Source organism: Leptinotarsa decemlineata, unplaced genomic scaffold (assembly GCF_025532065.1).
Source record: "Leptinotarsa decemlineata unplaced genomic scaffold, Ldec_3_MD MMD2_tig00078363_RagTag_RagTag, whole genome shotgun sequence".
Lineage (NCBI taxonomy): Eukaryota > Metazoa > Arthropoda > Insecta > Coleoptera > Chrysomelidae > Leptinotarsa > Leptinotarsa decemlineata.
In genome coordinates this window covers 2,741,638-2,764,357 of record NW_027412728.1, presented here as the reverse complement: position 1 = coordinate 2,764,357, position 22,720 = coordinate 2,741,638, and the positions used below count along the sequence as shown (strand labels likewise).

Genomic DNA, 22,720 nt, shown 5'->3' with positions numbered 1-22,720 from the left:
ATTATAATAGAATAATGTCAAGATTAGGTTACAGTAATGAAGATTTCTTGAATGTATTAATAATTTATGGTGAGTGCAATAGAATTACAAGTAGAACATGCCGAGTATTTCATGAAAGATATCCACAACTTCCGAAGCCGAATAATAATGTGATAAATCGACTACTAGAAAACTGTAGGTTGAATGGAAACTTCCGTCCAAAAATCACTCGTAAGAAGACTAAAGTGGATGATGATGATAATGGTATAACAGTTTTGGGATATTTTTCTTATTAGTCAATGGGCTATGCTTGAAGACTGGCAATGAACAAATCTAAAGCAAATGGAACTTCAAACGTTCAAGCCAGTCTCTATATACCTACACAGTAGGTTTAATGGACTGACGCCTATCAGAAAACAACTACTCCCCTGGCTAATACCACGAAGGGCGTTGGATTATATCAGACAGGCGTCAGTGCAGGAATCTTCACAGAAAATGTCCTGCATATGCAATTGGCAATACAACTGAAAGAGTCGACCTTCAATTATGGAACGGGCACACTTGCAGACCGGTTTTGGGCTTATTAGCCACTCATCAGTGCAAGATAGTGACCATCATCGACCTATAGTCAATGATATTCCACAATTGAAAATCGGAATTCTTTCAGAGTATTTCATTCCTCTTCCGAAGTTGGAGCGAACATCAAAAATGTCACTCCATCTAGTGGACGAGGAACTAACCAACTGCACATCCGTAATTTGCCCGATTCCTCTAAATAAGGAATAAAAACTTTTTTATTAGTCAATGGGCTATGCTTGAAGACTGGCAATAAACAAATCTAAAGCAAATGGAACTTCAAACGTTCAAGCCTGTCTCTGCTGCTATCTGAATCAATGTGCCCTTATCTCACTGCTGTTCTCATACTCCATTATATATGTCGAAAAATGTTTCTTTTTTGTTTTTGTTAATCATATCTTCATTAAAGGACATGTTTTTAACTGTAATATATGGTGGGAAATAAAACTATTATTATTATTATTGTTATTGTATTGTTATTGAAAAAATCTGTTACCTCTGATGGCTCATCTAATTTTCCTGATTCTCGAATGCTGTATTCAGGCTATCTACTTGATCGGATAGAAATAGCTGTTCATCTCCTTTATGATGCTAGAAAAGAGCAGAACATATTCGATTGTTTTGAAGGTTTTTTGCTCTTGTACCATGCAGTTATTCTTCTGAGAGCCTGATATACCAGTATTATTGACCACAGTCATCGCATTGTCCGTATTAGTTGCGATATCGTTGATGTGGTTTATAGATAGTCCGGATATCATGTTTCCTCAATATTTTTCAGATTCTGTTGGTAACACCTTGACTTTGTCAAAAGCCTTTGTTCGCGATCACAAAATACGGTTATTGTTCATGAAAAATTAATTTCTAGTACAATTTACGATATGTTTGTTTTTGAATTAACTGGGATCAATCGCCACCAGAACAAAAACAAATGGGTACTGGAAATATTGAATTTGTTGATATACCTATGTGTTTCTTTCGAAAATACCTTCTGAAAATTTTGTAAATTGTCCTCACACAACACTTTTTGAATTTATTTCAAATTTCTATTTAATGTGGGACACGAATATCATCATTGATTGGTATAGCAAATTTCAATGCTTTCAGAACAAAGAAACTCTGAATTCCCCAAAGAAAGGACGATAGGGTTCATTGTGTTGGTGGTGTCTCGCTTTAGATAGAAAACTCGATGACGTTTACAACATGGTGGGGACGGTCGATATGTTTGTAGACAGAGCCACGTGCAAAACGGTTGCAGAGGACGGGACAGACAGAAAGGTCAAATCGACCGGGTTGTCTAGATATGCCCTATTCGTCCCACACATGAATTTTTCTTTGTTTCAAAAGCCACCGGCAAATTTATTAAATAGAATTCGAAAGGTTTTTAAAACGGACGAGTAGTCATTTAAAAAGCCTTTACACATATAATTAAAATATATATGGTAATATATAATAAATATTTCATTTATATACAGGGTGTCCTTGGACTTCCTCTTTTCTTCTCGGGAATGTATAGATGGGGTCAAAATATCACCAGTACTTCCTATAACTTTTTTTCCTAAAATCCTTCGTTACCAAGTAACGGGCCCTCGAAGTTACAAAATGAAAAATGTTTTTCTTTGATAACTTTTCAAGTGAATATTCAAAATCATCCAAATTTTGGTAATTGACTAAACAAATGAATTCCTTCGATGAGCTTTCATGCAGGAGTCAGTTGTTTTGCTACAAAGTCAGGAACGGACTACCCCCGATGGTACACACCCCAAAACTTTGAAATGACAGATATTTTTCAACAAAATAAGGTTACTTGGACAATTTTATGAATAAAAGTACTCGTGTGGAAAGTCGATCGGAGCAACGAGTCTTGATAAAAATGTAGTTTCACTCGACGACATCAAACCCGCTCGTCCACCATTATTTGAAATGAATAATTATCAAAGCAGAAATAATAATGATAACGTTAATTCAACAACATTTATCCTGAGATGTTTACCATTATTCGAAAATATTAGTTTTTAAGGAAAATGGAAATGATAGGTAAAATGTTCATAACGAATTTTTATAATGCAAACACGTTTAACTAACGAAACTCAAGAGCCTCAAGAGCAAACAGAAATGAAAAATCCGCTACAGAAACTGCTCGATATGACCACCTTCTCTCTCTATACATTTTCTTAGTCTGCGAAGACACCCTCTCTGTACTTGAAATAGCATTAGAGGGTCGTTTCGTATGGCTTCACAATGTAATGTTATTCTATTCAACAATGCATCTCTTGTGTGAATAGGTGTAGCGTAAACAAGGCTTTTTAGATGCCCCCACAGAAAGAAATCCAATGGATTTAAATCCGGAGACCGCGATGGCCATGAATATGGCCCACCTCTACCAATCCATCTATTGTGGAAAATATGGTTCAGATGGTCACGCACAATCAAACTAAAATGAGGAGGAGCGCCATCATGCATAAACCATATATCTCTTCGTGTTTGCAATGGAACATGTTCCAAAAGTCCATTCAAATCGTTCTGAATGAACTCCAAATAACGTTCTCCATTCAATCGGTCCTGTAGAACGAATGGTCCTATAAGATGGTTTCCTATGATACCAGCCCAAACATTCACGTTGAATTTCCGTTGGTGTTTGGTTTGCAATATCCCATGGGGATTTTCTTCGGCCCATATATGGAGATTATGAGAGTTGATAACTCCATCTCTACTGAAACCTGCTTCATCAGTGAATAAAACTCGATTAATAAAAGTCGAAATAAAACAACGTGCTCAAATTAATTATCAATTATTACATACCTGTCTCCCTCAAGCTGCGATCGACACGCTCGAATGTTTCTCTTGACGGTACCGTTCGATTGGGAAAATGCTCGGAATACAGACGACGAGCTTCTGCAGCATTACAAAATGCTCGTCCATAAAATACATGCATATCTGCATATTCATTGAATGTAAACTGTTCGGCCATATCAAAAAAATTCAAAATATCCTATAGAATATTGACAATACAATGATAGTCATATGACAACGCACCACTCAACAAAACAAAATCGCATTCCAGTTTCTCATTTTTTATCAAAACTTTCTAAAAGGTTTTTTTGTCAACATCTGTGAAAGAAATATTATTCCCTGGATATTTTTCACCTGATCATGTGCAGCCGTTTTTGTAGTTTTGTAGTAAATATTTTTTCCGATGTGCGTTTTTTCAGCTAAATTTAGATTCGTGTTAAAGAATTTCTCCCATAAAATTATAATTATCAGTGATACTCCTCAACAGTTTAGCTGTGAAGAAGAATTTGAAACATTCGAATGTTGAGTTTCATGAGATTCAGGTAACTGATCAACACGAAACGTGATTATTCCACACGTATTATGTACATACAAAATATGGAATGAATTCGATATTTCATAGTAGAGTAGCTTGTTAGTTTTAAAACACCACGAATCTACCGAACTTGATATTTCTTTTGAAAAAATATCTGCTATCACAATTGTGACTTAAACTTCCATATAGGTACTGTACTTTTTGTTTACGACTTCATTTTAGCATACTTTGTATTATTCCTGTTATAAATGTTGTTGAATTAACGTTATCATTATTATTTCTGCTTTGATAATTATTCATTTCAAATAATGGTGGACGAGCGGGTTTGATGTCGTCGAGTAGAACTACATTTTTATCAAGACTCGTTGCTCCGATCGACTTTCCACACGAGTACTTTTATTCATAAAATTGTCCAAGTAACCTTATTTTGTTGAAAAATATTGAAAAATATCTGTCATTTCAAAGTTTTGGGGTGTGGACCATCGGGGGTAGTCCGTTCCTGACTTTGTAGCAAAACATCTGACTCCTGCATGAAAGCTCATCGACGGAATTCATTTGTTCAGTCAATTACCAAAATTTGGATGATTTTGAATATTCACTTGAAAAGTTATCAAAGAAAAACATTTTTCATTTTGTAACTTCGAGGGCCCGTTACTTGGTAACGAAGGATTTTAGGAAAAAAAGTTATATGAAGTACTGGTGATATTTTGACCCCATCTATACATTCCCGAGAGGAAAAGAGGAAGTCCAGGGACACCCTGTATAGTTGAGTGGGAAAGTGGAGATTCACATAACAGGGTGAGAATTGAAAATACTTCTGAATACTACTTACTCACATATACAGAGCTATTCAAATTCGTTTCTGTACATGGGGATCTCAGAGTGTCAGTTAAATTGTGGCAAAGTTGTGTATTTTAAAGACACATTCAATGATGTGAAGAAATCGAATATAGCTCTTTTGGTTCTGGGGATATACAGAAAAAACAAAAAATCCCAAATAATTTTTTTGCCTATATCTTCTTTATTCGCAGACATATTGAAAATATGTCCACATTCTGCCATTGGCACTTGCTATTTGCTTGCTAAGAGATAGAGTGTCGGTTAAATCTTGGCAAAGTTGCGTATTTCAGAGACCTATTCAATGATGTGAAGAAATCGAATATAGCTCTTTTGGTTCTGGAGATATACAGGAAAAACCAAAAAATCACAAATTATTTTTTTGCCTATATCTTCTTTATTCGCAGACATATTGAAAATCTGTCCACATTTTGCTATTGGCACTTGATGTGGGCTATCAGAATATATCCACGAATCTTTTATACAGGGTCTCATCTGACTTGGGCCACCCCAAGTTTTTCTTGAATTTTTAAATACGGACCTTTATTTTTTGTTGTAGTTTTTGGGTCGTAGACGTTCACTTCATACTGAGAAATTAAATTAAATTTTATATGTCGGGATGTTTCGGTAATATTCGATTATTATTGTGTGAATTATTCCCTTTTAAATGACGGCCCTGGAAATTGGCTGACTGAGTTGAATAAAAACATAATAGCAACTTTCTCGTCTCCCTATGTATCGTAGAGTTTGTCGAGAGTTTTTTTTCACTTTTAAGTACCTCTATTCATTTTTTTTCCATTGCTTTGAGCGTTTTCTACAATGAACTTCGAATAAGAAAACCTTTTATGATTATTTGAAACATATCTACATCAAAAATATAATGTGCTTTAATAAGCAGAAAAAGAAATGATAGCAATAATAACATTCGAAACGAACACTATAACTGTAATGAAAATTGAAATGAAGTAATTTATATAGGTACCCAAAAAAATTATTGGCGCAATAAATGTTCGAATTGGAGTCCTTCCATTTCGAGACATTTTCAAAATTGGTTTTTTATATTATTTATTGCCCTTAATACACTTATTTGCTGCATTGTTGCGAAATCATTCAAAATCCTCAATCTCGAGTCTTCCACATTTTCTATCTCTCTGTCAGCGTAAATCCTATTTTTCAATGTCCCCCATAGAAAATAGTCTAAAACAGTAAGATCTGGTGATCTTGTAGACCATCTTATTGTCCCATTATTTGTCTCGAAATGGAAGGACTCCAATTCGAACATTTATTACACAAGTAATTTTTTTGTGCATATAAATTACTTACTTCATTTCAATTTTCATTATAATTATAGTGTTCGTTTCAGATGTTATTATTGCTACCATTTTTTTTATCTGCTCATCAAAACACAATATATTTTTGTTGTAGATATGTTTCAGATAAAAAAGGTTTCCTTATTCGAAGTTCATTGTAGAAAACGCTCAGAGCAATGGAAAAAATATGAATAGGTACCTAAAAATGTTGCTATTGTGTTTTTATTCAACTCGAGTCGACCAATTTCCAGGGCAGTAATTTAAAAGGGAATAATTCACACAATTATAATCGAATATTACCGAAAAATCCCGAAATATAAAATTGAATTTAATTTCTCAGTATGAAGTGAACGTCTACGATCCAAAAACTACAACAAAAAATACAGGTCCGTATTTAAAAATTCACCAACTGCTCTCAATTGAGCAATCCTCGTCAGTCTTCCAAAAACTTGTGCGTGCTCAGTTATATTTTTTTCATCTGCGACAATGAGAGGAAACATTAACCTTAAAATGGTTTAAAGTCCCGATTCAAAAATTCAGTAGCGTTGAATGATTAAATTTCAATATCAGAGACTAATGATTCTCATATGGGAACCGAACTATCGTCTGTGCTTTCGATAACAACAGATGCTCAACCTCAATACCGAATCCAGTGCAGACGCAGCTTGAAGTAACTTCTTATGAAATTATCAGTTTATCGTTCCTTGGTTTCTTATGGAAAATCTGCATTGCTGCGGTTCCTAAATGATGATCTGCGGAACCCTGGGCTCCGTTGCAAGGGCGCATGGGTTCCGCGACCGTCTGACAGTTGAATACAACATTCGTAGAAAAGACTCATAACTACATATAATACGACTTAGCTTAAATACCGGTACGGTGCGTGGCAAACATCTTCAACCTTTTGGTTGATTGGTGAGAGTAGGCACAAACGTGTATTACCGCCATACCCCGCTACCCGCCCCCGAGAAGTGCGGCGCTGCGGCACATGAGCGCTCTTGTCGCGCAAGCGCAACGGTGCGCGGTGCGCAGAACCACCAGCCCGCGCCAGTCGAGCGAGTCAGTGACCGCGACAAAACTTCCCGTGCACACGTAAAGGGTCCTGTAGACGGTCAAATTTGTTTGTCGAATTTGTTTGTCAAACTTCATGTTTTCATCAAACAAAAGCGCATACGATCAAACCAATAGATCAAATAAATTTGCCCATATTTCAGTTTTCTCCTTGACGTTCGTGTGTTGTTATCATCTTCTGTCGTATATAACAATGAGTGATAATACAGATAAGGCGTTTTTGGCATTGACACTAGCACTATGTATGAAGAAAAAGAAAAAAGGTCGTCGATGGTCTAGAGAATGGTTGAAATTACGGGATAAATATACGCACGAAAATTTGTTACGGGAAATAGTGCTCACAGAACCAAATGACTATGCAAACTTCCTGCGCATGGACCATAAAACATTTGAAGATTTATTAACATTGCTAAGTCCTTGCATAGCAAAACAAGATACCGTTATGCGTAAATCTATACCAGCTTCTCAAAGATTATCTATAACCTTGAGGTACCTGGCTAGTGGCGCCGATTTTGAAGACCTAAAATTTCAAGCCTGCATTGCACCTCGTACACTCAGCGGCATTATCATTGAAACTTGTGAGGCAATAAATGAAAAATTAAGCAATATTCAGGTAAGATTTTTATTTCAAAATTACAAAATATATAATTTAAAGAGAATAAAAATTGTTTATAAATTTGGCTGCTGTATCATCTTCAGTTTCTGTATTAGTTTCATTTGTTTGCGAGTCTGAAATATGAATCACCACAGGTTGCTCCGTATTGGACAGATATGATTGTTGTGAAATAGGAGATGGGCTGTACGGAGTAGGTGATGGAGTGTTCCAAGCGAGTGCTGGCTGAGACGGATTAATAACTACCGAATGTCGATGAAGGTTTCCTTCTTCTCCTTCAAAGAGTATTTCGTTTATAAATTTTTCTGCCAGTCTTCTTTGTTCTCCAGACATGCGCTCTAGCTTAAAGGCCCAGTTTCTTGCCATCACCTGATATTCATTTTCAGGTTTTTTGAAATGATCCCTGGCTAATGTCAATAAGTCCTGTTGCAAGTCCTCCTTTTTCTTCTTTTTTATTTGTACAGGACTAATAGATGCTGAAGGTGGCAAAGGTGATTGTGTTGATGTTGATGTTGATAGTTTTGACGATTCCTAGAAACCAAAACAATAAATATAAACATATTACATAATAATAATAATACATAATAATAAACATATTACATAATAATAATAAGTATTTTTATGTTTCAGATACCCAAAACACAAGAAAGTTGGAAAATATTGGCACGACAATTTGGAAATTCATGGAACTTTGATAATTGCATCGGAGCTGTAGACGGAAAGCATATCACGTTACAAAAACCTGAGCATTCCGGTTCCTATTATTATAATTATAAGGGAACACACAGCATAGTGCTTATGGCCATAGCTAATGCAAATTATGAATTTATCATGATTGATGTCGGTACAAATGGTAGAGTGTCAGATGGAGGAGTACTTAAAAATACAAAATTTTGGAATATGTTTGAGAACAACCAGTTGCAGATTCCAGAGCCACAGGAATTGCCAAACTTTAATAAAAAAATGCCATTTGTATTTGTAGGCGATGAAGCTTTCCAGCTTCTTCCAAATTTTATGAAGCCCTACAATAAGCAGGTTTTAAATGACAACAGAAGGATTTTCAATTATCGTTTATCCCGTGCTCGGCGAATAATTGAAAATGTATTCGGCATTCTTGCGAGTCGTTTTAAGATTCTCCAAAAACCCATCAAATTATGTCCTACAAAAGCTAAAATTGTAGTAATGGCGTGTTGTCATTTACACAATTTACTAATGAAACAAAAAAACTACATTAGGAATGGAGAATTAGACATGGAAGATTGTGTTACAGGGACTGTCATACAAGGATCTTGGAGAAATGAGTCAAATCAATTGTTGAATATCGAACGTGCACGGGCTGGAAATAGCGCTACATTAGCAAAAGAAGTGAGAGATGATTTTTGTGAATATTTTAATTCAACGGGTGCTATTCCATGGCAAAACAAATGTTTAGAATAGGTACCTAATCGTATTTGCTGTACTTGTGAAAATAAAAAATATTTATTAATTGGTTAAGTTAAAATATTATTATTGGTTAGGTTAAAATATTATGTTGTACCTATTTGTAACAAGTTGTTTATAAAAATATTCTTTTGAAAATGAATTCTTATTTGAAAATGAAAAAATTTCAAATGTTTAGAGTGGGTAACTGTATATGTTGTACTTGTAGAATTAAAATAAAATAAACATTGTTACTATTTACCGTTTGTCCTGTTATTGAACTGATCCCCGATTCTTCCTCCACTTGGTCTTGTAGAAATTCAAGCTCTTTGTAGTACCATAATGAAGGTACATAGAGTTCATCAGTACCAGATCCAGAAAGCATAGATTTCTTCACCTTATTATTTTCACGCTTGAAAGTTGTTCGTAAAATATTAATTTTTTTTTTAACATCTTCTTCAGTGATGTTCCCGCGAGACACTTTCAATAACTCCGTCATTTTTTTGATCGCATTCATTCTCTTGTGTTTATCCATATAGTCTTTTGATTTTATTCTCCACAGCATCGGCATGTCGCGATATACGGAGATAAATTCCAAAAGACATTCTTTTTCTGACATGTTGCCGTTATTGATTGTCGCAGTTGTGTTCTCCATGGTATCAAGGCAATAACTGAGATCTTATTTGACAAACACCATTGCACACTATCAAACAGGTTTGCCAAACACACCGTCAATCAAAATTTCCATCAAACAGGTCAAACATTTACATTGTTTGACAAACACGTCAAACAAGCTCGCACACTTTCAAAAAATTTGACAAACACGTTTGTCAAACGAATATTTGACAAATAATTTGATCGTTTACAGGGCCCTTAATTGGTGTAATGTAAAGAAAAGAGATAACAGTGATATTTATTCTTCTTGTTTCAATCTTGAATTTTCGATCTTCGCAGGTATGTTTTTCCTATTCGTAAATATTTTTAAGCACACTGTTCGAAATCAAATGCAAATGATTTAATTGATGTTCTTACTTATTTTATCAAGTACCGAATGTATAGATTTTGTAACTAATCAAGATTTAGGAACCGATTGAAATAACTGTCGTGTGCATCGTGATATTTTTAGTGTCCGACCGAAAGTTCGGTTTCGGTCGAGTTTCAGCAAAAAAAACGCGTTTCGGTTTCGGCGGCAAACCTGCCGAAACTACAACCGAAACCGAAACTTCATTCGGGAGTTCCCACGCTGTGATCGGTCATGTTCGGCACGTTGAATTTCATACAAGCGATGAAGACATTTTGCCGCGTCCAGGTGCCTAATCATGTCGTGACTTGTGACTTACTTTGTGATTTACTTTGTTTATTACATAATTATTAAGTACCTATTGTGTTATTAGGTAACAACTTAAATAAGAAAGTTTTTCTTCCTTGTTCAGAGGAATCGGGCAAATTTCGGATATGCAGTTGGTTAGTACCTCGTTCACTAGATGGAGTGACATTTTTGTTGTTCGCCTCAACTTAAGAAGAGGAATGAAATACTCTGAGAAAATTTTATGGAATATCATTGACTTTAGGTCGATGATAGTCACTATATTGTACTGACGAGTGGTTAAGGAGCTCGAAACGGTCTGCAAGTGTGCCCGTTCCAAAATTGAAGGTGGACTTTTTCAGTTGTATTGCCAGTTGCAATACTTTACTTTGTAGTTACTTTGTAGGTATATACAAAACGGGCTTGAACATTTAAAGTTAATTTCTTTAGATTAGAAATAATTTCATGTTTAATATTTTTAAAAAACCATCAATAATATTCAAAAGAAAGATCTACACCCACTAAAATGAACACATCACCTATTTTAAGTATTTTTAAGGTGCAATTAATATTTTTTCTTAAATGAGGGTTTATTATGTTGATTATCAATAAGTAAAAATGTCGAAGACTCCATAACGTTGTGATTTAAAGATAAAACAACAAAGACTGACTGATTATAATAGCGTTTTCTTTATTTTTTCCCCAAAACATAATTCTTTTGAGGAAGTTTCGGCCGAAACTGAGATTGTTGCTGAAATTTGTTTTCGGTTTCGGTCGTCAAAACCAGTTTCGGTCGAACACTAGATATTTTATTAAATTAAGGTTTTCTTGTTATTTCTGTTCATAATAATGAATAATTGGCTCAAAACGGAACGTCTTGCAAGTAGCAAAAGTGTTCAACAACATTTACCAGCAGAATCTACAGAAAATATTTCAGAAGAAGTCGTTGCTGGTTGTTCTATGAGGAAGTTTTATTTACCTGCCCTATTTAATACAGTGTTACCAATGACCACTTTTAATTTTCATTGAGTATTTTTGTTGTTTTTTATTCATAAAGGTTATTCATTGTTGTTGCTGGGAATTTATCAATGTTGTTTGCTGATTATTAACAAATTATTACAGAGTACGGAAGTAAATACGGAAGACCCTGGTGCTGGACAAGACCGACAAAATACACCGACCCAAAAAAAAAGCTGAATCTAATGAGAGAAAGAACTATTTCAAAAAAGAGAAAATATGATGAATCCTACTTGTCCTTCGGATTTATTCATGTGGGAATTGCTGAGAATCCAGATGGACAATGCGTTATTTGCAGTAAAATTATGTGCAATAGCTCTCTTGAACCTGCAAAGCTTAAACGGCATCTTGACACCAACCATCCGCAACTGAAAGATAAAAGTGCAAGCTTTTTTGAGTCACAAAGAAGTACATAAAACCGGTATAGCTGCTTTACAGAGATATGTTAAAACAAATAATGAAAACGCAACACAAGCATAATTCCTGCTAAGTTACAAAATTGCTCGTGATGGTGAAACACAGTCGATTGCAGAGAATTTAATCAAACCATGTATTGCAGACATCGTCAAACATACTCAAAGAAGATGCAGCAAAAAAAGTTGCAGCAGTTCAGTGTTCCAATAACTTCATATCTGATCGAATTCATAAAATTTCAGACCACATTGAAGATGAATTAATTTGTAGGTTGAAAGACAGTGATATGTTCGCTTTACAACTAGACGAAAGTACAGATGTCGCCGGGTTATCAATACTTCTTGTTTTCGGGAGATACCCCTTCGAAGGATCAATTGAAGAAAATTTGTTTCTCTGTACCTCCTTGAAGACCAACACAACAGGAGAAGAACTTTTTTAAAGTCATTGATAATTATATGACTAAACACCATTTTGACTGGAACCAATGTATTGATGTGGGCAGCGACGGAGCTGCAGCTGTGGTCGGCAAAATAAATGGAACTGTAACAAGAATAAAGAATATTGCACCCAATTGTAGTAGCAGTCACTGCGTTCTGCATCGCCACGCCGTACAAATTGTTGATTATGTCAAATCACGTCCACTCTAGTCCAGGCTTTTTAAAAAAGCTTATGAAGAGGTTGGAAGTCAGCAACAATCACTTTTGCTACACACGGAAGTAAGATGGTTTTCAAAAGGAAAAGTTTTATCAAGATTATTTGAATTGGGCAAGGAGCTTACGATATTCTTTGCTGAACAACCCATTTATGTATCTGTTAGTACGCTTGTTGAACTGTTGCATGATGAGCAATGGTTGATGAAATTGGCTTACTTAGCTGATATATTCGATAAACTCAACGTAATCTGCCAGTCCCTACAAGGAAGAACGGTAACCACATTTACAGTAAAAGACAAAATATCGTCTCTTGAAAACAAAATTTGCTTCTGTGGGGGACAAAAAAAATTACCAATGTTTTACTCTTTTAAATAACTTCCTGGAAGAGAATGAGTTACGAGTAACCTCAGATGTGGAAAGAAACATAATTGAACATTTAATTAACCTCGAAAAATCCTTGAAAGATCATTTCCCGGAGAAGTTACAGGACATCGACTGGGTTCAGAATTCATTCACAAAACATACCAAGCCATCGATGCTAACCAAGAATTTGATCGACAGTAAGTGTTCATCCCTTCTAAAACAAAAATTGGAATTGGAATTGCACTTGAAGATGAGTACCCCGCAATAGTTGAAAGAACTATCATGGTTCTACTTCCTTTTGTGAGGACTTACCGATGCGAGACTGGTTTTTCAGCTTACGCCTATACCAAAAACAAGTTCCGAAATGGATGCAGCTCCGGATCCTACTATTAAGTTGTCAGACATTAAGCCTAATTTTGATACTATTATAAGAAAATATGTGAAAAAATTTCGTTCTTCACAATGAAATAGTTATAGTTACTTGTGTTTATCTTTGTATAATAAATATTTTGTAATGCTTACAATATTATTTTTCATTTACAATTTGTGCATGACATTGTCATGCTAAAGTAGACACTCTTCTGTGTATCATGGTTAACATATCTCTTCATTTGTCGAAGTAAAAATAAAGTACTAGATAGTTTATGTTTGAGTTGTTCGATATGACAAATCCAGTCAAGTTTGTTATCGATAGTTATGCCCAATAATTTGACAATATTGTCCTCCACGAGAGAATTGTTTGTAGAAAATATGATATTCTTGGTTTCACCCATTTACTTGTAGCTTGTTAGCCTGAAACCAATATTTAGCTTTTTCTTGCACCGCCAGTGATAACGCGTTGTTAGTTGCTGGTAGTCATATCTGTACAAATCCTATCGATTGTGAAAGAATAATTGCCTACTAAATATAAATATTGGACTCTTATTACCGAACAATTTTGTTGTTCGTTGTTATTTCTTTCATCATTTACTCACCTGCAAAACGTAAATCTTCGTAACGGTTTTGAGAAGGCGAAAATTTATTTTAACGATATAAATAACATCGAAGTGTGAAGTGAACACTTGATTTCACAAAGTATCTAATCCTTCTGAGAGTTCGGCAACTTGTTATCACGGCATATCAATTTTGTTCGATTTCATGATTAATTCATATGAAGTTTCTCTCTCAATATTATATTACAGTTCTTGACATTGACTTTCAACAAAAAAATTATGGCGATAGATAAAAGAAATTTGATATAGTATATATTGAAAATAATAAAACATACACCATTATCAGTCACCAAACGACTTATAGAATTGCATTGTAGTTATAGTTATATAGTGTGACCCATTTTTAATGGAAACACCCCCCTAAAATTGGAAGTTGTAAATCGATTTTAATAACTTTTTTTAATGTCAAGTACTAAAAGGTCCTACCTTGGGACAAAATTTGAAATGTTTATTAAAGTTTCAGGGCATACTACAATACTTTTTCTTAGTCGAAAATCGGGATTTTTTCATTAGCGATTTTTTTATTGAAAAAATCACTACGCCACTGGATTCAGAGTGCCTCTAAATAGGTGTGACCAAAATTTCATGATAAAATATTCATTATTAACAAAGTTATGACAACTCAAAAATTCGAAAACTCACACAGCTAACAGTCACAATATATCATTTTTTTAATGATTTCAACAATGAAGTGCCGCCAGATGAAAAAAAAAACAAATAGCGTAAATATTTTTAATGAAAATAACATTCACACAATTCAATTAACAATGAAGCAAAACATTTTAATAAACGTAACTAATAACTAATTATTGAAATGTTTCGATTCAGTGCAACAATTAATTCTAACTCATATTCTAGTAGCCTCTACTAATCCACCACGTATTTCGATACAACTTCGACCGAAGTTCATTTCTATCTTTTGAGAGGTTTTTTGTAAACCTTTTGTGTGAGAAGTCCCCAGAGAAAAAAGTTCAAAACTGTGAGGTCTGGAGATCTGGGTGGCCACTATATAAACGGACTACCACGGCCTATCCATCGGTTTGGAAAATGTTCGTTAAGCCATTGTCTCACAGCTCTGGCATAATGAACTGAACACCCATCTAACTGAACAATTAAGTTTGATTGTTTATTGATTGGCAGCTCGTCAGTAGCATCCTAAAACTCTGTGTTTGAAAATTCTAGAAACCTCTGCGCATTAATATTTTCCTCAAAAAAGAAAGGACCAATAATTCGTTCGTTCAATATCCCACACCAGACGTTGATTTTTTGGAAATACTGCCTTTTAGTTTATTACCCAGTTAGGATTATCCGCTGCCCAATAGCGACAATTCTGTGATGACACTACTCCATTTGTAGTGAAAGTGGCTTCGTCGGTATATAAAATATTTTTTAGGAAATTTCTATTGTTTAAATATTCCCCTTGGACCCATAAATAATATTCCAGGCGTCTTGCTTCGTCGCCTTCTTGAAGTGTGTGTAAAAATGTTGGCTTGAAAGGTTTAATATTCTTCGCCTTGAGACATCTCCGAATAGTTTCTCGTGGAATATTCAAATCTAAAGTGTCATTCCTCATACTGGCATTAGGATTATTTCCGAAATAATCTAAAATGATTTGATCATTCCTGTCATTCCTGTTACGTCTTTGTACAGGATCACTTTTTAACATCATTTTTGATACTGCACCAGTTTCATTGAATATTTTATTTATTTTATTTACCGTACCGCAGCTAATACGAGGACGATCTGGATGTCTCTCATTAAATACTCTACAAACCTCTCTAGCACTTCTAACGCCATCTCCCGAAAGGCGTACAATTTCAATTTTCTCTCTTACGCTCAATCTTGCAGCCATCACACAAAATAATTCGAAGAACTGTAAGGTGAAATATTGTTGACAATAGTACACTCAAATCTTTCACAAGTGTCAAACTGTAATATCATTTCCATGGCAACTAAGATTAATAAAAACAACAATAAAAATTAATTGGCGCTCCGGGGCGACTTCATTGATTCCTGTGGCGCATTTGCTTTTTCAGCTGCAGGAAAACCCGAAAAAACATGCAGCACTAAGATTTGAATTGAAATATTTAGGTCTTAATTTTAGTTAATTTGCATGAAAACTTGAATGTAATTCCGTTAATTTCATTAAAAATATTTACTCTATTTGTTTTTTTTTTTTCATTGGCGGCACCTTATTGTTGAAATCATAAAAAAATATTCTCATGGCTATATCTGTTGATATAGGGTGTTTTTTGTAACTGTTAGCTGTGTGAGTTTTCGAATTTTTGAGTTGTCATAACTTTGTTAATAATGAATATTTTTTCATGAAATTTTGATCACACCTGTTTAGAGGCACTCTGAATCCAGTGGCGTAGTGATTTTTTCAATAAAAAATATCGTAGTATGTCCTGAAACTTTAATAAACATTTCAAATTTTGTCCCAAGGTAGACTACTTGACATTTCAAAAAAAAATATTAAAATCGGTTTACAACTTCAAATTTTAGGGGGTGTTTCCATTAAAAATGGGTCACACTGTATATAGTTATATAATTAACAATATTATTGATATCCTCACTATGAAGTATTTAAAAATTTGGAGTTATTTATTATCCCGAATTTAGTCTTTTCAAACTGTCAATATTTAGTTGAACAAACAGACAATACCACAAAAGTCACAGAAGTGACTTGTGCGTGATATCATAAATATGACAGATAATAACAATATAAATAACACATAAATAATAATAATAATTGAAATATTACATTTTCACAATGACATTGAAACATCTCAATCATAAAATAAAATGTATTGAAATATCTATTAATCAGTTTTTAATAATCAAATTTGATGGAGAAGGTGTAATTAGATCCAAACTGAAACTTTTACAAAAGAATCAACAGTCGAACAAAACGAATGAAACCGGGGTACATAGAAAATATTCTATATATTTGTGTACTAATTTTGCTGTAAGATGTTATTTTTAAATTTTTTCAATTATTTGGTGGATCGCTTTCCGGTTCCTCTGATATACATATGTTTTCAACTCTCTTTTGAATTTTGATATCGATTGTTGAATTTTTATTTCATCAGGAAGAGTGTTGAAAGCCCTTGGACCCAAAAATTGATGACTTTTCTGGCCTACTGACTTGCTCATTATCGGTTGGACAAATTTATTTTTTCCTCTGGTAAGATACGTATGATCCAGACTGAGAAGGTCAATTTTTTTTGGAATACTGCAATATTCAGCTGTTCAAAGTATATTTGTCTCAGATCAAACGTTTTTGTCTCTTTATATACTTGATCACTGGAGTATCTACTATTTTTATTCAGGATGATTTTCAAGAATCTTCTTTGGGATACTTCCAATGCCTCAAGGTGTGTTCTTGACACCCCGCCCCATCCGAGAATGCCGTATTTCAAGTGCTGTTCGACAAGACTTTTGTACAAAATGATTTTCTGATCTTGGTCCAAGTACTCCGTCACATACTTGAATCTATATAAAATGCATCGCAATTTTTTCAATAGATAGCTAATATGCTGATCCCACCGAAGATGTGAATCTATGATGATACCTAAATATTTAATTTTTTCTTTTGGTTTTATTGCACATTTTGTTAGAGTAATATCAAACCTAGGAAGAAATGCATCTTGACAGTTAAATGGTAGGTAGTGTGTCTTTTCGAAATTTATTGATAAGAGGTTATAGTCGAACCACATTTTCAATTTATTGAGATCTGTTTGAATTTTATTTTTCAGATCATACCAGTTGTCTGTATAAAAAAGGACAGTATCATCAGCAAAGCTTGTGATTTTTCCACTTTTTTCCGCACATAGTAGATCGTTGAGGTATATTGTGAATAATATTGGTCCCAGTACCGTTCCTTGGGGTACTCCACATGTAATGGATTTTTTTCCGACTCGTTTTCCCTTTGAATTTCAATATTTGCCCTCAGTCTGTTAGATAATTCTTTAATAATTCATATGATGAACCTCTTATACCTATGTCCTCAAGTTTTCGTAGAAGAATGGAATGGTCAACGGTATCGAAAGCCTTCGTGAGATCTATAAATACAGCTATTGATGGAATCTAATCTTTATCTAATGCATTGTATATGTCTCCAGTTATATGTGTATATGTCTCGTAATACACTATCTGTAAAAAAAATACCGAAGTGTATTTTGCATGTTTGAATATAATGAGTCACTTTCCAGAGAGAAAATATATTTTTCCTTGTTTCAGAATTTCACTCGGATAGTTTTTCAGTGCACATGGCCAAGCTGTATGATGAGCACAGATACCTGTGAAGCCATCGAGGCTCACATTAGACAAGAACATTTGAAGTGAGTAATTTGTCAATAGATTTTTTTATGAATGATCCGCACTAGTGGATGATATAAGCTGCAAACCAACACGTTAAACAGTCTTTTTTCGTGAAATTGAATCTCTACATTGTGATCCAAAATTTCAAAATTGTGATGCAAGCATAAATCGAAAAAATCACCGAAATATGCCCTAGTACCTGATACATACAAATTCAGTTGGCCAAAGAAGTTGTAACAAAATGAATGTATCTGACGTCATATTTATATTCGTTCACTGATGTCACAATCCTTACACACGAATATTAGATATATTAAACATGTTATGACGTTTTATGTTTTACTATTTCTGGGCCGGTCAAAAATAAAATATTTTCGTGGGGTTCTATTATACACACACGACTTGGCAAACAAGATTCCTGTGAATCATTAGTGGTCTCCTTTGAAAGTCCTTATGTATTTGCCAAAATTTACTGAACTTCAGACTTGATTTTGTTATCAAAATACGATGAATAATGATTTTTTTTATTTTGTTTCATCACGGTGTGATTAGGTAAATGGTTAGAGTAATTTTTGTTTCAATAAATATTGAATCTATTGAAACAGTAGGATACAGAAAGTATCTTTCAAAATATAACTACTGCTACTAAGCCAGAATTTATCAAATCTATTGAAAAAAAAATGGAGAATCTATTTATTGAGAATATTTTGCCGAATACAAAATTGGAGAAATATAAAACGAAACATGTTTTAGAAAAAGGAATTATAGCTTTTCCATTAAGTGGAGACGACCCCACTGACAAGAATTTGTGTTTTTTTTTCTACTTTGAATTTTATTTTTCGAATTATCGGTGCGGAAAGATGCTATGCATTAACACCAAGTAATAAGTCTAGAATTATTTAGATAACAGCTATCACGAACGTTGATTTGGGATGTGCAATTTCCTATGTATCCTATACAACGTGACTCACGGTCGATGGTACGTTAGACGTTTCTGGAAAACGCCAAGCATGATTTTTCTGAAAATTTCACCTCTCACATTTCCTTACCTGTTCTATCCATCTAAAATATTTTCAGCATTGCGGCGTTGCCACTTCATCAAAAAGTCCTAGCAATTATATTTTTTTAAATGGAACACCCCGTATATTAATACATTTTTGGAATCGCTCTAGTATTTTATTACTTTTTTGTTAATAATGTCCTATACCTATCTCTATCTGTTTTCGAGATAAAAAATAAATTGTGCTAAATATGGTCCAAAACATGGCCTTAATTGAAATTAAGTACATCAGTACTCTCAATTCATGAAAAGTTGATATTTTGACGATAGTTTGGACAAACTCGAAATATTCAAATAACACCAAGAAATCGACTCCATATCATACAGGGCGTGCTAAAATTGCTATTATTTCCATTGTGCATAAAAGTAGTCGAAAGTTCATTTTTTCAAATGAAACCTCCTATACATTACTCGATAAATTGAAAGATGGTGAAAAATGCTTCAAGATGATATATCATGTCCCTATACCTAAATCGTCAAGTTTTCTTAATAAAGCCGTTTTTGTGGAAAAATAGTTATTCACGTTTTACCTACAAGTGTTGAAAGTGGCATTTTATTTTGTGAGTGGGGATTATTGCAAAACTGCTGATAATAAAAAAAATTATAGGGTCCATGGTATTTGAACTCACGATCTTTGGAATACAAGGCATATGTTACAACTACATATGCCAACTTACGTTATTTTAAGGAGGATTATTGGTAAGTCATGAAGGACTTTCTACAGTTGGACTGAATACTACTTCGTCATCGTCAGTAACTTCACAGGGATTTAATATTACCAATAGCACGAACTGCATGTGTGAACTTTTCTAAATGATGTTTTGGTAGATGTTCTGATTGAAGTGTTTCTATCAAAAAGATTTTCAATAACAGTTGTACAAAAAATAATTTTTAAAGAATTTGATTTCTAGGTAGTCGTGGAAATATCAAGCTTATGACAGTTTGTTGACTTTTATAAGTAATTGATAACGGTGTTTCAAAAAATCGCCAAAAATGAATGCAAATATTGATTATTCAAACGAAGTTCTTATGAAATTATTCATTATACACGGACAGTGTGATCAAATCATTGCCAGAACTTGTAGAAAATTCAACCAAATGTATCCTGAATTAACACCAATGAACGAGAGGAAATTTGTAAGATTACAAAATAATTTCCTTAACTATGGCTCCATGTTAAAAGCGCCTTCAACATTACCAAAACCTATTACTTCAAATGAGGACAATACTGTTAACGTTTTGGCATATTTTTATGCATATCCAGAAGCTTCCATTCGCAGTGCAAAAAAAGATTTAGGTGTATCACATGCTTTCAGTACAACGAATTTTGAAAAATCACGGAATGCATCCGTATGAATTTACCAAAGTTCAAGCTCTAAAAGCAGAAGACTTCGAACGTAGAATGCATTTTTGTTAATCCCTTTTGATTCATACACAGGAAGATCGGGAATTTTTGTCAAAAATAATTTGGAGCGACGAATCAACGAGGGATGGTATTTTCAATAGAAGGAATAAACATTTTTGGGCTGATCATAATCCTCATGTTAAACAAAAGAAATGGGTTTTTAAGAAAAATTAGACCTGAATATTTTCTGTATTCTGAAGAATAATAAAATTAGCGTTTTTATTTATGAAGACACACTGAATGCAGAGAGATATCTCCACAAATATTAAGGACTACTGTAACCGATTTTCTTGAAAATTTGCCTTTAGAGGAATATAGGAATTCGTGGTTTCAAGTGGACGGAGCGCCAGCTCATTCCACCCAGGAAGTTTCCAGGAAACTTGACGAACTCTTCGACGATCGTTGGTTAGGCGTTTAGGGTCGTGGGATTGGCCACCGAGATCACCCGATCTCACGCCACTTGACTTTTTTTATGGGGTGTTTTAAAAGAAAGGGCATACATTACTCCAGTGCCCACCAAAGAAGAATTGCGACAGCGAATAGTGCGGAGTATTGAAGATCTGGATCCCCAGGAAATTGAAAAAGCAACCACAAGTCGCGTACAAAAAAACATTTTAAAGTGTTTAGAATGTAATGGACAACATTTTCAGCATTTATTGTGAAAATGTGATATTTTGTTTACAATTTTTTTATTTTGAATCATCCTGTTCTGTTATTGTCTGTATTTTCCCATGTTTCAGCCCACAAAATCTTACTTTTTACCTAGAAATTACTGATTTTTGGTACAGTTGTTCCCTGGAAACTTTGAGCCATAGTTAAGGAAATTATTTTGTAACCTTACAAACTTCCTCTCGTTCATTGTTGTTAATTCAGGATATATTTGGTTGAATTTTTTACACGTTCTGACAATGATTTTATCACTTTGTTCATGTGTATAATAAATAATTTCATAAGAACTTCATTTGAATAATCGATATTTGCATTCATTTTGGAAGATGATTCGAAACACCGTCGATAACTCTTTGTAAATTACTTATAAAACTTACTTATAAAGTAAGTAAAGTAAGCTTGATAATTCCACTGCTACCTAAATCCAAATTCTAAAAAAAAAAATTTTCTAGAAGAAGCGACTTTATTGATAAAACTTGACGATTTAGGTATAGGGACATAATATATCATCTTGAAGCATTTTTCACCATCTTTCAATTTGGCGAGTAATATACAGGGGGTTTCATTTGAAAAAATGAACTTTTGACTACTTTTATGCACAATGGAAATAATAGTAATTTTAGCACGCCCTGTATGATATGGAGTCGATTTCTTGGTGTTATTTGAATATTTCAAGTTTGTCCAAACTATCATCAAAATATCAACTTTTCATGAATTGAGAGTATTGATGTACTTAATTTCAATTAAGGCTATGTTTTGGACCATATTTAGCAGAATTTATTTTTTATCTCGAAAACAGATAGAGATAGGTATAGGACATTATTAACAAAAAAGTATTAAAATACCAGAACGATTCCAAAAATGTATTAATATACGGGGTGTTCCATTTAAAAAAATAAAGTTGCTAGGACTTTTTGATGGAAGTGGCAACGCCGCAATGCTGAAAATATTTTAGATCGATAGAATAGGTAAGGAAATATGAGAGGTGAAATTTTCAGAAAAATCATGCTTTGCGTTTTCCAGAAACGTCTAACCTACTATCGACCGTGAGACACGCTGTATTTTCAGTTTCAATTGTCACATATCCAATCTTGACACATTCCTAGGAAGGGTTTATGCATTCAACAAAAACAAATTAGATGATTGTTTAGGGATTAGGGTTGAATACTCTGTTCGCTATTTTGTAGATATTTTCATTCGTCCTCGATACACTGAAATGACGTCATGTCACTCATCGTTGAAACATACCTATATATGTATAGGGAAGGAATCTTGAAAATAGCATCTTTTATTTTTAATTCTGATTTTTGTTTCAATATGCTTAAATTATTATGCATTCATAAAAAAAGCAAATTTTCTCATTCAGCGAACTCGTGTTGCTGGACGACATG

At 34.0% G+C, this 22,720-nt stretch overlaps 2 protein-coding genes across 2 annotated transcripts in view; one reads left to right on the top strand and one right to left on the bottom strand.

Annotated features, from left to right (window-relative positions):
• Positions 1-22,720, top strand: part of Glut4EF (Glucose transporter 4 enhancer factor) — a 183,370-nt gene that overhangs the window by 144,934 nt on the left and 15,716 nt on the right. The window contains exon 5 of the mRNA XM_074185883.1: positions 18,115-18,215. Within this exon, the coding sequence (XP_074041984.1) occupies positions 18,115-18,215 (101 nt within the window). The remainder of the gene's footprint in view (positions 1-18,114; positions 18,216-22,720) is intronic.
• On the bottom strand, positions 7,704-9,995 carry LOC141487083 (uncharacterized). Its single transcript, XM_074185884.1, has 2 exons — positions 9,390-9,995; positions 7,704-8,239 (listed from the first exon to the last, which is right to left on the bottom strand). Exons 1-2 carry the CDS (start codon positions 9,780-9,782, stop codon positions 7,745-7,747), a joined length of 888 nt encoding a protein of 295 aa, XP_074041985.1. The 5' UTR covers positions 9,783-9,995; the 3' UTR covers positions 7,704-7,744.